Source organism: Schistosoma haematobium, chromosome ZW (genome assembly GCF_000699445.3).
Source record: "Schistosoma haematobium chromosome ZW, whole genome shotgun sequence".
NCBI lineage: Eukaryota > Metazoa > Platyhelminthes > Trematoda > Strigeidida > Schistosomatidae > Schistosoma > Schistosoma haematobium.
The window spans coordinates 88,128,828-88,143,761 of NC_067195.1; the positions used below are offsets into that span (position 1 = coordinate 88,128,828).

At 36.3% G+C, this 14,934-nt stretch overlaps 1 protein-coding gene across 1 annotated transcript; it reads left to right on the plus strand.

Moving 5' to 3' along the window:
- Window positions 1-222: 222 nt before the first annotated feature.
- On the plus strand, window positions 223-14,203 carry MS3_00004681 (uncharacterized protein). The gene is made up of 7 exons (XM_051212641.1): window positions 223-323; window positions 360-515; window positions 2,656-3,099; window positions 6,723-6,908; window positions 10,640-10,736; window positions 12,815-12,895; window positions 13,451-14,203. Exons 2-7 carry the CDS (start codon window positions 465-467, stop codon window positions 13,561-13,563), a joined length of 972 nt encoding a protein of 323 aa, XP_051072831.1. The 5' UTR covers window positions 223-323; window positions 360-464; the 3' UTR covers window positions 13,564-14,203.
- Window positions 14,204-14,934: the final 731 nt, after the last annotated feature.

A 14,934-nucleotide genomic window follows, 5' to 3' on the forward strand; every position in this document is an offset into this window, starting at 1 on the left:
CCGCGCCTTCAATTGACTCTTTCAAGAGAAGACTGGACACTCACAGAAGCATACTAGAAAAGAAATAACATAGGCCGTAGGCCTTCTGTCCTTACTACATAAATCTGAAATCTGAATCTGATGTATATATATATATATATTCGAAATCCATTCTCGTAGTTGAGTCATTGGATCCCGTTATTCACTAACACGATTTAAGTTAGTGATTATTTACGAGGAAAGCCTGGATGTATATTTCGTCAACAATCAGCATGCAATGTAGATGGAGTCAGATACAGGGTCACTAAAAGACATAATTTTTTGATCATCTTTTCTCTCAAAAGGTATTTTACTGTCTGAGTAACAGGTTTTTCTTTTAGGTTTCGAGTGGCTGTATTAAAAGTTACTCCTTTCAGTAGTTAAACAATTTATCTTCGTTTGTTTTAGTTGATTTTAAATGTGGTGAAAGGTTCGAATCTTCCAAAATGGGTTCTGAGGATAATGTCAAGAACTTTGAGAAGATTGCAGTGGACCCAGTATGTTTTGCAAATATCCATCATAATAACTATATTCGAAATATGGTCTGCTTTGTGTTTAAAAACTATTATTAGTGGTCCAGTACTTTAATTTTTTAATTTCGGTATCTACACAGAGGCCCGTCCCTTATTTATCTTCGTCAACTTAAAGAGAATCGTTCATAATAAAGACTGACGCTTCATCTAAGTTATCCCAAGTTTTGGAAGATGACAAACCTGCTGTCTTTGCACTTAAGAAAAATTACTTGTAATATAACTTGTTTTCTTATCGGTTGACTTCCATCACGTGTATTACTTAAATTTTCATGTCCTGAATCATTTCTCACAAGCGACCCGATTGTAACGAAAAGTGTGGCCTGACGCATTGTGTTAAGCTTTCTACCTAGAGTGTTTGGTTGCTCTCTGGTCGTCGATATTAGTCTACTTAAATAGGACCTGTCGGAAAAGGTGTTGTTAGCAACCCGTGCTTTCCTATTTCTACATATTAAGAAGCTTCTCTTATTTGAGACTAAGGAAGTCCTGTGTTCTGCAAACCAGGATTAACATACAATATCAGTTCCTGAGTGCTGAAGATAAGCAATACAAAATATGTAGGGTAAACTCAGAAAAGAACTGAGTTAGTTCCGTTCACAGATTCTGGTCTTCATGTACGGTTCAGGCATGGTTCTTCCTGACAAAGTACCCGCCTCCCAACCAAGAGGCGAGTTTACCGCACAGCTGTTTGCTCCCTTCTACTTTATGGGTATGAGACCTGGCTATTAAGAAGAGGATATTCCTAGGCTACTAGTATATAAGAAGTACTGTTCTTGTATTTTGAGACCACAGAATAAACAATGCCTCTATAAGGAATGAAGTGCTAAGTAAAGATGGTGAATTTGTTAATACAGGACATGTTACGTATACCCGTCGACCGCTCACCTTCACTGACGATGTTTTCAGGTGTAGGCTGGAAGAAATATAAAAGCGGCTAAACCAAAACACGGCATCACTCCGTGAAGTCAGTGACAATTGGACTTATCCATGTTAATTGGTATAGACTACCTGGTTGGGTCCGCGTGATTGTCGTCACCAGTGATTAGGTACTTGGAATGGCATGGCTTAAAGTCACTTGTTAACGTCGTAGGTCCATCCTTTCTTTGTCTTCTTCCGAATTCTGAGATTCTAAGTCCCTCATGACATTTTTAGTTTTTATTTCACTAGATTATTTTCTAACTATGTGTTCTATGCTTAGACTATCCCATTACCACATACTGTTACTACCTCTACTATTCTGGGAATTGACCCAACAACCGTTTCTGTGCTAATGGGGTATGGCAACTTTGACCGACGTAAATACTAATCAGGTTCTATGTTGTGACTGACCGTCAAATTTAGTATATTAATATTAGGTCATCAATCAACTGCAGTCGGGATGATTACGTATGACTAAATTAACAGAGTTTAGATTTACCCTAAACTTCATAAGAAATATTAAACTGAGGAAATATAGTGACAGCGTTAGATAAATTTCATTAACAGGGCAATATGCATGAGCTGTATATAGTAGTATAAGTACTGATGTTTAATTCTCCATTTTTCGGACGTTAGCTTTCAATTATTTGTCTTTAATTTTCTTGTCTAGTTCGTTTCATAATGCTGATGCTATTATTTGCTTACTTATTTGAATACAACATTTGTACGAGGTGGCACCAAATACATATGCGCCACACAATTACAGTGAGGCCAGTAGCGGTTGTCATTGATTTGTGTGAGGTCTGTGATACTGTCCGGGTGCAAAAACCAAAGCAGGTGGTTTTCTTAGGGGGACATACCCCATTGCACCGATTGTCATGTGTAATGTCCTTGAATTGTCGACTTTGTCTAGTGTTAGAACCATTCCCAGAATTAATAGACATACGTACTTTCCAAATATTTCATATTGCGTAATTAAACTTGTGGACAAGCACTTCGCGAATACAAAACAATGGATGTTTTACACCAAAGAGTCGTTCTTGGATTTACTCTGCTTCTGGGACAAAGTTGTAAATAGTGATTACACAGTTATCACCATCCGATTTTTCGTTGAACTTTCTTCAAAAGGTTCTTTGATATGTTTATGGTTTTTATCAGTAATAGCACCCTTGATTTTTCTTGAATTTAGCTGGAACCTCTTGTTCTTCGTCCACCTGTTGGGTCGGAAGTTTATGGATCACCTCCATCAAGACGTACTAGTCGTAGCCGTCCTTTCATATTGGGTTCATTATTCGTCTTGTTCACATTGTTAATGATTGCTAGTGTATTTCTGCTGCTATACATCCTTGGTTATAGACCGTTAACTTCACTTAATCATAAAGCAAATGCACACAGATCAATTTGTCGCATTCGTATTCCATTTTTAAAAATAGATCCTGTAGAATCTATTACGACAGATGATAATTTCCTCAATGTTACACTATCTGAAGTACCTTACTACAATGTGATTCGTATTTTGCATCTGTTCTCTGAGGGCTTGACAGTGATTAGAACAAATAAGCATTGCTACATTAGACCGTTGAGAGCTGAATTAAGAGGATCTGGAATTGAAGATTATCTGCGTCGACTAAATGTAAGTTTCTTCTAATTTTTGTGAAGTTGAAACCATTTTGTTTGTACCTTTTCTATCGACCCAACTACTGTTTAACATTGCTACTCATCCGCTTAGACTACGGTAGACGAATTACATTTCAGGCCCTGACGAGCCAATACTTATGCTACTTACCCATCCAACTTCCTATCTGTTTATGTAAGAGTATAAGTTCAACATTCGCCAAAATATAACAACAAGACTTCGAAACAATCATAATATACTGGGACTAATAAATTTCCTCGGTATGACCTATAATACATTACAGACTACGGTGGAATATAGCGATTAAAAACTTCAAATGTTTATTTTTACGTTACGAAATTCTGAAATTCAACTTAGGTAAAGGCTGACGTCCAGTTTGATACGTTAGTGCGCTAAGCTAGTAATTCGCTACTCCGACCAGTACTATGGACAAAACTATTTCGATTCTCTTCTTTTGCCTGCTCCCATTAACTCGAGTACAAACACCAGTTTGGTAGATCAAGCTTATTGGTGTTTGTCACCCTAATTAATCTAAGTACATTAAGCTTATCGACTGTATATCAATAAAAATGATTGAGGGAGATTGATTATGAATACAGTGGTCTTGATGGCGGTTACCACTTCACGGCTACCCACACCGTGGAAGGGTTCTTCTAAAGGTACTTGAAAAGGAAATAGGATTAAAGGTGGTCTTAGTGACCGCAGTGCCCAAGAGACATCTGCTTGAGGTCGGTCACACACAACCTTTTTATGAGTAGTTTTTGTGTTAGCTCCGTCCTTGTTGAGACCTTACTGCCGGAGACGGATATCCGTGGGATAAGGCGAGTTGTGCATTTTAGGGTCGACATATTCTAACCCCACCCCTCCTTGTGGGAAGGCAGCATCGCTGTCATGCTGGTTGTCTGAAGGAAACACCTTACTGCTGTCGCACCTCTGTACAGTCAGCAGTACGACTTCGGACCTTGGGTTTGTTGCTTTTAGTCTTACGGCTCTTCAACCGACCTGTCTGACATGGTAGGACCTTGAGGAACAGTTGTTCCAGCCAGTATATCCCTATTGGTTTATCGCAATAGGCAAGCCCGACCACTAAGTCAAGGTAGCAACACGGGATAAAAAATGGTTTGAATATTTAGACTGAGTATTTGTCATCAACAAAAGTCATCGTAAAAATAAATTGGGATTTCATGAAGTGTTCGCACTGAATTGTTTACTGTAACAGAATTTCGACCTATTCCATTTAGATTTCTTGTCAGTTGTCATTTGAGGTTGCTCATCCCTAATTCAGTTATTAGAGAAAAAAACATTCAAACCTATACGACTACGGTTCTATGTAAATACTAGAATTGTTTATTTATGAAAAATAAGTCAATGATCGTACATTCTCTAAAACAGTTCCACAGATCTCCAATAAATTATTAGAAACATGGAGAATAATTTACTGTCTCATTACACAGTAGGGACGGAATGTAGGCCTAAACTCGAAACAGACTACTACAACAATCAATCGGTTATTCGTTACGACATATCTTCCGTTACTTCAAAGTATAGTTATCAAGACAGAAAAATCACCCCTGTCTTTGAAGGTTTTTGAAGCTTGCAGATCGTCGGGTATTATTTGTTATCGAGTATTATCATTGTCATTATTATTATTATTATTATTATTATTATTATTATTATCGTTATCATTTTTTATCATTATTATCATCTAGTCTCTAACCGGAATGGTTACTCTTGTCTAAGTTACTGTTTTACGCAAGATGATAATGTAGCAAGAGGAAGTAACCAATTGTTTAACTTATTGTTGTTGTTGCTTTGTTGATCATGATCCCAGTAGAATCGAAAATTCACTTACATTAATCTGTTACATATTGGTTACATTGATTCGGATTTACAAACTGATTAGTTGTCACTTGACATATCTTAGTAAAAATAAATTGATAGTTCACAAAGTATTGCAACGAGATGCGTTGAAAGTTGACCTCATATCTATCTTAATTCGATATTGATTTCATTTCTCGTAAGTTGTATTTGAGGATTTCACACCCCCAACAATTGCAGAGAATCTTAAACACTACTGGTAGGTGTAGACCACCTGGTTGGGACCCGCGAGACGATAGCAACCGATGGTTAGAGACCTTGAATGACATGGTTCAAAATCGTTTGCAATAGCGCAGGTGCATCCACTCATTGTGTTCTCCCAAATTCTTCTGAATTCTTCACGTCCTTTATTTTCTTTCTAAATTTATTTCACTGGATTATACTCCTCGAATAACACCTTCAAACCCTAATGTTTCCGATTACTTATACTTTGACTACCTCTACCACAATGGGATTTGAATCGACAATTGTATCTGTGTGCTAATGTGGTATGGCAACTGGAACTGATGTACGTACGTACGAAGTTCCACGTTGTTACTGACTGACTGACTGGGTAACTCATCGAGATTGATAACACCAAATGATGTTCGTTAGGGCTATCCACTTTACTTATTTTTATTTAGCTTTGTCATGGACATTGTCCACCGAGTTAGTAGTCCTGAGGTTAGTTAGACGCAAGGATGACAAATCAGTTGATAATGTTGCAAATCATTATCCACCAAGGTGGTTGGAATGTGTGTTAAGTTATGCCCAACAGCCGTATACCTCGATGTGGGATATAGGATGGTGTAGAAGTAGATTAGAAAAAGGCTAGAGTTGTCCAAGATATACACGGTGTAAGCCCGTGAGACCATCGAAGTTGAATTGAGCTATGTAGATAGGTATAGCCTACACAGTTGGTGTACACACGATTATCTTCAATTGCTAGAAAATTTGGATGACGTGGCTCAGAGTTTGTCACAATGCATTCATTCACTCCTTACCTTTTCTTAGGTCCTAAGTTTCGGAGTTTTTTCGTGCTCTTTTATTTCGTGAATTCATATCTCTCTTGAATGATATGGTCTACATTTAATATTTTTCACCACTGATATTATTACTACTTCTATTCTAGCACCTCACTGTACCGATGTGGTATAGCAAATTGAACAGATGCTAAAATATGCCAGGTCCAACGCCGGACGTGACTTAATAAATCAACATACATACAGGTATAAATTTAATGTGCAGATTAATAATAAAAGCTCCAAACAACTTCGAAATTATAAATGGGAAGATTAGAGCAACGATTTACAATGTATATGCATCCAATAGTAGGACAGCTGCTAATAAAAGGTTGATAATCGTTAAAACTAATTTCTCTTAAAAGTTTGTAAATATAATGCCTGGAACTGATTTATATCAAGCTACCATATAGTATAATTATTACACAATGAAGAGTTCTGCCTACTTTATTGGTCATTTGTTTTCAAAGAAAAAACCACCACCCAGTGTTAACAGACGATATAACACAACAGTGTTTTTCCTGAGTTACACATGGTTGGTAATTACGATATTCTTTACTAATTTGAGAAAGGATGACAAATATTATTCGTCATAAGTTACTCTCTCTGTTTTTAATGTGTCTCATCTCGCTTAGCTAACAGCAGTTTGATTGAATATCGGTAATAAAACGTGTGATTTTAATCCAGTTTATCATTATACATAACACCTATCTTCTCTCAACTTCAAATTTGTGAAATTAGGATGGAAATGACTTAAAAGATTCGGTGGAGGGTTATCCTGTTACAGAGCCTTGGTATATAGATAGAGATCCATATAATACTATTCATAATTCATTGATTATGTCATGGTGTGCTGGTGTACCAGCCTTTCGTCTAGTCTCAACAAGACCTCCAATAAGTGAATATAAAGGAGATATAATGCCTGCTGTAAGTTTTTTTCTAAATTAAAAATGTTCGTTGTATGTAGATTATTATTATTATTATTATTATTATTATTATTATTATTATTATTATTATTATCATTATTATCTGAGACCATTCTATGCAAATGCGAAGTTTTGAGTTAGCTAGGAAAGAAAGAAAACAAAGAATTATGTGTCGTACATATTTTTGAATCCACCTACTGTTCATATGAAACACGGAAAGCTTGGATATGGTAATGACTTTTGCATTCTGATTTTTAGTAATATAGAGGAATGTTTTAGATCATTTACGCGTTTACAGCTCTTAATCCCACCTAGAAATTTGTAACTCAAAAACGAATTCATATACAAAAAGTATACACATAAACAGCAACCAGACTAAAGTAATCTTTAAAACGATGTCTCCATTGGATGCGATCATAAAAAAATTCATGACCAAACGTCACAACAGGCACCATATCAAACTTACCGAGAATTATGGATTTAGAGTATGTTCCCTTCAAAACCAAGGGGTTGGACAACCCCAATCTTTGTAAACCAAATGTAAGTGCTGTTATGTAACGTGGATTGCACTATTTGGTAGGTTGCGTTGTGAATTCCAATTTATGCAACTTGGTCGGTCCCACGCAACTTCCACCAATGCTCGAGCGTATGTCTAGACACTCAGCCATGCTGTACCTCCAAAAAATTATTAGTACAGATATGTATTTCAGTTACAGTTCCTTCTCAGGTTCTCAAAAAGTTCCATGCATGCTTATAATACTTCTGAACACATCGGTGGCATACTATGTGCTATTTTAGCAACCTATATATTATAATACAAAAACATGTTAATCTCTTTAGAGTCACAGCGTCTCTTCGAGGTCATTTCTATGATATCATCTACGGTAAGTAGAAAAAGTGGTTGACGATTACCCATGTACTTAGCTATTTTATTCGATAAGTTGCTCACTTGATGGGAAAATGTAGACCAAATGTCACCAATCACAGAAGGTCGACAGAGGTATATCGCTTCTTCTAAAGCTTACATTTTAGCTGTGATCATGCTTCAGTGTGCGGATTAGTGTATGTTAGCGCCTCGGTAAAAGCAAGGAAATCGCAGCAGGAAAATCTCTCCAAACATAGCTGGAAAAATCGTCAGGTGCTTGAAGTATATTCAAAAGTAACTTATTGTGATGTCTAGTCTGCTTCAAAAGCAACAATGATAAAACTCCAAAAGATGGTTAATAAAGGACAAGAGAAAAACTATGCCTGCATTTTGTAATTGTTGAAATCTCGTAAACCGACAACTTACAAGTCCTTATATAACTCCCAAGACATCAACGCTCAACTACTTACTCCTGTATAGTCAGACTAGGCACTGACATACATCAGTTCGAAAACAACATTTTACGTTTATATATGGATAATCCAGCCAACTACCAGAAGAAAGAGAAAGGGTGAGAGTAAACAAATTTATCTGACACCGGTTCCTACTTGGAATGTATCTGTCAGATATCCTCCATCCATAACTTTGCAGCGTAGTCGACCGTATGAATTCCGAATTGTGTTACTGATCTTCTCAGCTACTCACTTTATGGTTTTGAAAAAGGTTCAATAAGGTTCACCCGTCCACATAGTGAAACGCCTCATAATCACGGAAGTGGATGTATAGTGTCGAGTTCTATTCAATTGATTGTTCAACGATGATCCGTAGTGTGGCGACCGATCCTTACGACATCCGACCTGTTGATTTGAGGCGGGACGTCTACTAAATGTTTCATCCGGTTCAGCAACACTGTTGAAAATCTTTCCTGGTACCGATAGTAATGTGGTGCCTCTGTAGTTGTTCCATATTTCCACTTGCAAGTTTTTCCACTGTCGTTGCTAGGTCTTCCACACTTTTCTGCTTGTCAGCTCTAATGCTCCTCTTCACTTGTTTGTTTGCTTTTGTGTATTCAGTTTGTGCCTTGACATTCTCTATTCTTGTTCGACTGCTGTTGACTGCTGTCTTCTTGTTCTGCCTTTCTTGAACCATGATAAGGGTTTTCATAGAGATCCACTCCTTATAATTATACTTGTTGCGGTCCAGAACCTCCTGACACGTTGAATTTAATGCTTCTTTGGTCCCTTTCAAGTTGTCCTCCATAGCAGTTTCTTCTTTCAGTAGATCTTCTAAAACTTGGAATCTGTTGTTGAGAGTTATCTTTGATTGTTTGAGTTTGTCACTGTGTCGAAGGAAGGGTGTATTGAACTTTTGTAATGCTGTTTGTCTAGTTGTCTAATGCTTCTTCAGCTTCAGTTTCATCTTGACAACCACCAGTTGATGGTGACCTGCAGCTATATACGATCCCCTCCTGGTTCTCACGTCCTCCATTGACCTTCTTTATCGTCTTCATTGCTATCATTGGTGGGTTTATAACATTGGATAACATTCATTGTGATTCCCTCATTTTTTGTTTTGAAAGATGCTTTGATGATTCTGGGTCTATGAGATTCCCATCCAATGAGTACTTTTCGTGCTTCTTCGGACAGCATCAGAGCAACTCACAGAGTGTGTGGAGCACTTTCTTCGTGACCAGACAGCATCAGTACAGCAGCATCTCTCCCTAATCTATCTTTTTCTGTCCAGCTTGGTCCAATGTGTTTAACTTATTCTGGGAACCACCGGGTAGTTTTTTCATTTCGGCAGCTATTTGTTTGGTCCTCCCGGTCCCCTACATTGTCTAAACATTCTATGTACCCATATTAATTGTTGCTCTGGTTGTTAGGAGACATCGGCCTTGTGGCTTCCGAGGAATATCAGCTTTCAAAATGAGGCGTCATAATTCTTCCTTCAACTTGTAGGGCAGAGTTTAATTGTTTTAATTTGTTTATTTTGGTTAGCGTGTTTTAGCAAGGTTATTTTCTATGGGGTGGGGATGCTGACTCCACACCCAACCCTCCTCCTTTACCCGGTCTTAAGCCTGGGTAACAGGAGTAATTAATGAGTGAGAAGCCGTTATCAGTTGAGCTAATCTGTCTCGGGTGTGAGGCAGTTACCCACTGAAGACTATTTAAGATAGTCGCTCAATGTCGTAGACTGACAGATGTTAAACATTAACATCGTTGGAAGCTAGCTCAGTGGTCTAGAGGTCAAGCGTTCGCTCGCTAAACCGAATATCCCGAGCTCGATTTATGCGGGCGGGGCTGTGGTTGCACACTGCTAAGGAGCTTCTAAAACTCAATGCCGTCCAGTGTTTTCAGGTTTTCGATGGTTGTTAAACTTAGGGTTGTTCACGATTTCAATGAAATTGAATAATTTCCACAATCTCATCCTAAAATTCCTATTAGTGTTGTTATAATATCTCTGCCTCGATAGTTGGAGCATTTTCGTTCCATCAACCTTCCGTACGGTGAAACATTTTCCGACATTGCGGTCATATGTAAAAACCAGAAAAGTGATCAATCTATGACAGTGGTGTGGAATATCAAACGGCCCGATCTGGGCATCCGGGCAGTATCACAGCCCTCACACAAATCGAATGATTTATGTGGCGCATATCTATTTGGTAGTCCATCATGACCCTTTTTGCAGGGTGTTAAAGATTGTGCAATTTGCCAGTCATGGTTCAAAATTAAATTTGCCGGTAATCCCTGGATTAGGTTTTTGTTATATCTCGTGAATGAGAACACGGACGGTCTTTATCAAACAAAATCTACCTCTATTGTTTTCTTTTGCATTTTTCCTCAATTTTATTATATTTTACTATTTAGATGCCAGATGAATCAATGAAACCGGGCAATCCAGATCCATTCGTAGGTGATTATGATAACAGTGATCAGGCAGATATTCTGCGTATCCTTCTACCTGGTTAGTCTTTGAATATAAAGTCTTCATTATTTTTTCCTGAATTAGTATTTCTTGATTCTTATATTAATCCTTCATTTCTGTAAACTAGATTAAATTGACAAATGTCCACTTTCATCTCTCCTTTTTCGTAAACACCACCACATAAAAGCAGTGGGTAGAACTTCTCTAGAAGAGGCTATAAACCCTCAGCCATACGATAACTTTGGGAGAAAGAGAGAAAATTGGATTTGTATCGAATATCGTACCAGGGTACTTGGGGTCAAGAACCAGATAAAGAATCTATAAATGCAGTGCTTGTTTTATTCAACTTTTGTAACTCATTTCCATGCACAGATTCTTGTACTTTGTCTCTAAGACACTTTTACTACGACACTCAGTAATACCACCCATCTAAAACCTGATATATCAACAGTTGAAACCCTAAGTATCTTAATCACTTAGTTACTGTGCTAACCGAAAAAGAACAATAATAATAACAACAATTTACCAATACTCCACAATAGAAACAAATAACAATTCTATCTATCCATTTCCCGATTGTCTAATTGATGTTAGGCATTGTCAAATCATTTTGTATAATTAATTTATAAAATAGTGTACAAACATTAGAGATTATTAAAATCCAACATGATGTATGATAAATATTGATATTTTATGTTTATACCCTATTTCTATTTAGTTACTATGTTTTGTAACGTGTCGACTGCAGATTAGATGCGCAGCGTATTTATCGACCGGATCAATGACACGTAAAACACGCACGAACGACCTAAAGTCCCGATTGGCCCTGTTTCGCTGTCTAGCCCAACCAGTTGAGCCCAGAACACAAGTCACAGCCTCTGAGTTATGAATCACTATATTTCAGACATACTCTGTTTATATACCAAGCAAACAGACCATATCGTACCATAAAAATAGAAAACAACATTTGTACAATATTTAACAAGTGAAATAAATATTGACCAATAGGGAATGTCCATTTAAAGTCCAAGGGGGCACTATTAGACTTAACATGATAATGATTGGTGTATTTTTCCGAGTATCCCAACACTATGTAATCTATTGACTATTTAATGTCATTACATATTAATTTGTGTAAATATTTTCAAATTATACATTATTGTTCATTATTCAATATTAATAATCATCATGAATTAATGATTTGATTATAATATAAGGAGTATAAAAATTTAATTAATTTTATATATAACATAGAGACAATTTATAATGATGAATCATTCTAAATCAGCATAATGGGCAAAATACTGAATTTTCCAATTTGATTTCTATTTAATATTGAATATGTACCATGATGCACAATACTGACTAGTTTTGGAGATGGTTGGAAGAAAGTTAGGGGCGGCCAAACCAAAATGTGGAATCAGTGTTTGAAGTCACTCACTTCTAGTCTAAGCCATGTTGGTAGATACAGATTATTTGGTTGGGGTCCGCGTGACTATCGTAATCAATGGTTTGAGACTATGGGTGACATGGTTCGGAATCGATCACAATGACGTAGATGTATACACTCTGTCTTCCTTTAAACTATGAGATTAAAATCGATTCATATCTTTCTTTCTAGGAACTAATTCTTTTTTCCTGTACTATATCCTTATACACAATCTTTCTTTTATATATTACACCATTGAGTTAACTACTTCTATGAATTCGGTGTTCATTTTGTTGTGCTAATGCGGTATGGCAACTTGGACCGATGCATATATGTGCCTGGTCTTACGTTGTAGCTGACTGACCTGACACATCTCTTTCAGTATTGAAAAAAGGATATATAATAGCTACAATTAATAGTGTTAGAAACAACTTATGGAAGAATGAAACTACGTTAGCACAACTTTTGTATTGGTTTAACATTTAACTACTTATTTTCTAACTTATGTTTCATACTCTTCAATAGTGAAGTCATGACATGAAGTAGGCCTAAGACAGCGATATTATTTCATGACTGAAGTGTGATTTATGCACCGTTTTGGTTGATGAGATTTTATACGATCTCATTTTACGAATTAAGTTAGTTTTCCTACTTCATTGTAATTTGTGTCTTCTTTCTATAACGCTAGATCGTGAAAATATTCGTCGAGTACGTAGTGTGGACTTGACCCCGGAGATGTCAGATAAATCAAGAAAACTAACGAAATCAGGTAAGCGATCTCTTTATTCTTACAATTTTTTAAGATTAGATATTAATTCATGCTGGTTTTTACTAATGTAGGCATTTGGTCCCATTTGAGAGCATTGTTTTTTTTTTCCAAGGTATTCCAAAGTAATAATGACGTGATAACAATACTCTAAGCTCAACCAAAAATGGTTATTTTTTTGTTTTGTTAAATATACGCTAGGTAGACTGTTTTTTTGGTGTTTCAGCACTCGGGATTCTTTTCATGCACATGGAATCCAATGAGAACTCGATAGATCGAGTGACTAATACAACACTTCGGTAATAATCTTCAATATGATGGAAGACAGGAGAAAGTGATAAGGTCAGGAAAACTTAAAGGAACAAGCTTGAACTAGAATAACTCTCGATATTTATTTGCAAGACGTGACCTTATGACAAGTAAAACTAATAAACTAGAAATAAGTAACCAATCAAATGACAACGAAGGTCAATGGGAAATCATATAGTTTATTTCGGTTGTGTCATATAATTTCATGGATTCTGTATCTGTTTTTCATTTTGTTTATTACCATTTTAGACAGTTCCAAATGTGAAATTGTAGATGTTCTTCTAGAAGATGCCACAATCACATCAACACGTGATAATCATCCTGTGTCAGTACTACGTGATGTAATCATGTCTTGTTCTTAAATTCTAATCAAGACAAAGAAGTCATGCTCTAAGTTTTGGAAATCAATCTGCTTATTACATTTTTCTTGTTCTCTCTTCGTATAACATGAATTGCTTATCTTTTTGATTTGGAAACTTACTCATTTGATGACATTGACATGAACACAGTTGATTTTGATTACTGAACTATTGTAATCAATCATGAATTGCATTTCTACTGGCGATAATAATAATAATGATGATTGATTTCTTGAATACATTATTGGATTGATCATTTATTGTTTGTCGTTTATATTCGTATAATAATAATAATCATATATTCATTAGTAACATTATTATTGTTGTTTTTTTCGATTATACTACTTATAATGTTATAATAGTAGACATACATACCTACGTATGAACATTTGCATTTCTAATCATTATTATTATTATCATTTCTTTAATGGTATTTCTTAATAATCATTCATATATACACCTAATCATGGTAGTAAACAACGACGATGATTATATGATTTATTAATAAAGTACAATAAGAATTCAATCCATAATTGTGTAATAATTAACATTCAATATAACATTATTCATAGTATAATTATGTAGAATTTTCATTTCGTAGTTATTCGAATTTCTATCATTAACATTCATTGGTGAAAGTTGTATCGATATATATATATATATATATATATATATATATATATATATATATATATATATATATATATATATATAATATACAACCACATATTTACGTAATTCATCGCATAGAAACATTTACTTCAATGGTATGGTATGAAGTTGTCTTCATTTTACATTCCTATATTATGACAATTTGCTCAACAACAGTAACTTCGCCTGTAGCTCTTCCAGAGTTACTGCCGGTCCCAAGCCCAAGTAAAGGAGGAGGGTTGGGCAAGGGCTTAGCCACCCCATCCCGTAGAAAACTAGCTCGTTAAAAAAACGCTTACCAGGAGAAATAATTCAAACCACTTAACCTCTACCCTGGGAGTTAGAAGGTCTTCATTTAGAAGAACTATGACGCCTCATGGTGAAAGCCGAATTCCTTCGGAAGCCACGAGGCCGATGCCCCTCCTAACAACCAGGGCAACAATTTTTATAGGTACATGGAACGTACGAACAATCTGGGAGACCGGAAAGACCAGTCAAATAGCAACGGAAATGAGGAGATACAACTTGGCAGTACTGGGAATCAGCGAAACCCATCGGACCTATGCTGGACAACAAAGGCTAAATACGGGAGAGATGCTACTATACTCCGGTCATGAAGAGGAAAATGCTCCACACACTCAGGGAGTTGCTCTAATGCTGTCCAAAGTAGCAAGAAATGCACTTGTAGGATGGAAATCTCACGGATCCAGAATCATCAAAGCA

Excerpts from the sequence above, each read along its gene's own strand:
- MS3_00004681 (XM_051212641.1), top strand. The coding sequence starts at position 465 with ATGGGTTCTGAGGATAATGTCAAGAACTTTGAGAAGATTGCAGTGGAC. Across the intron at positions 6,909-10,639 it reads AAGGAGATATAATGCCTGCT|ATGCCAGATGAATCAATGAA; the intron begins GTAAGTTTTTTT and ends TTTACTATTTAG. Across the intron at positions 12,896-13,450 it reads AAGAAAACTAACGAAATCAG|ACAGTTCCAAATGTGAAATT; the intron begins GTAAGCGATCTC and ends TTACCATTTTAG.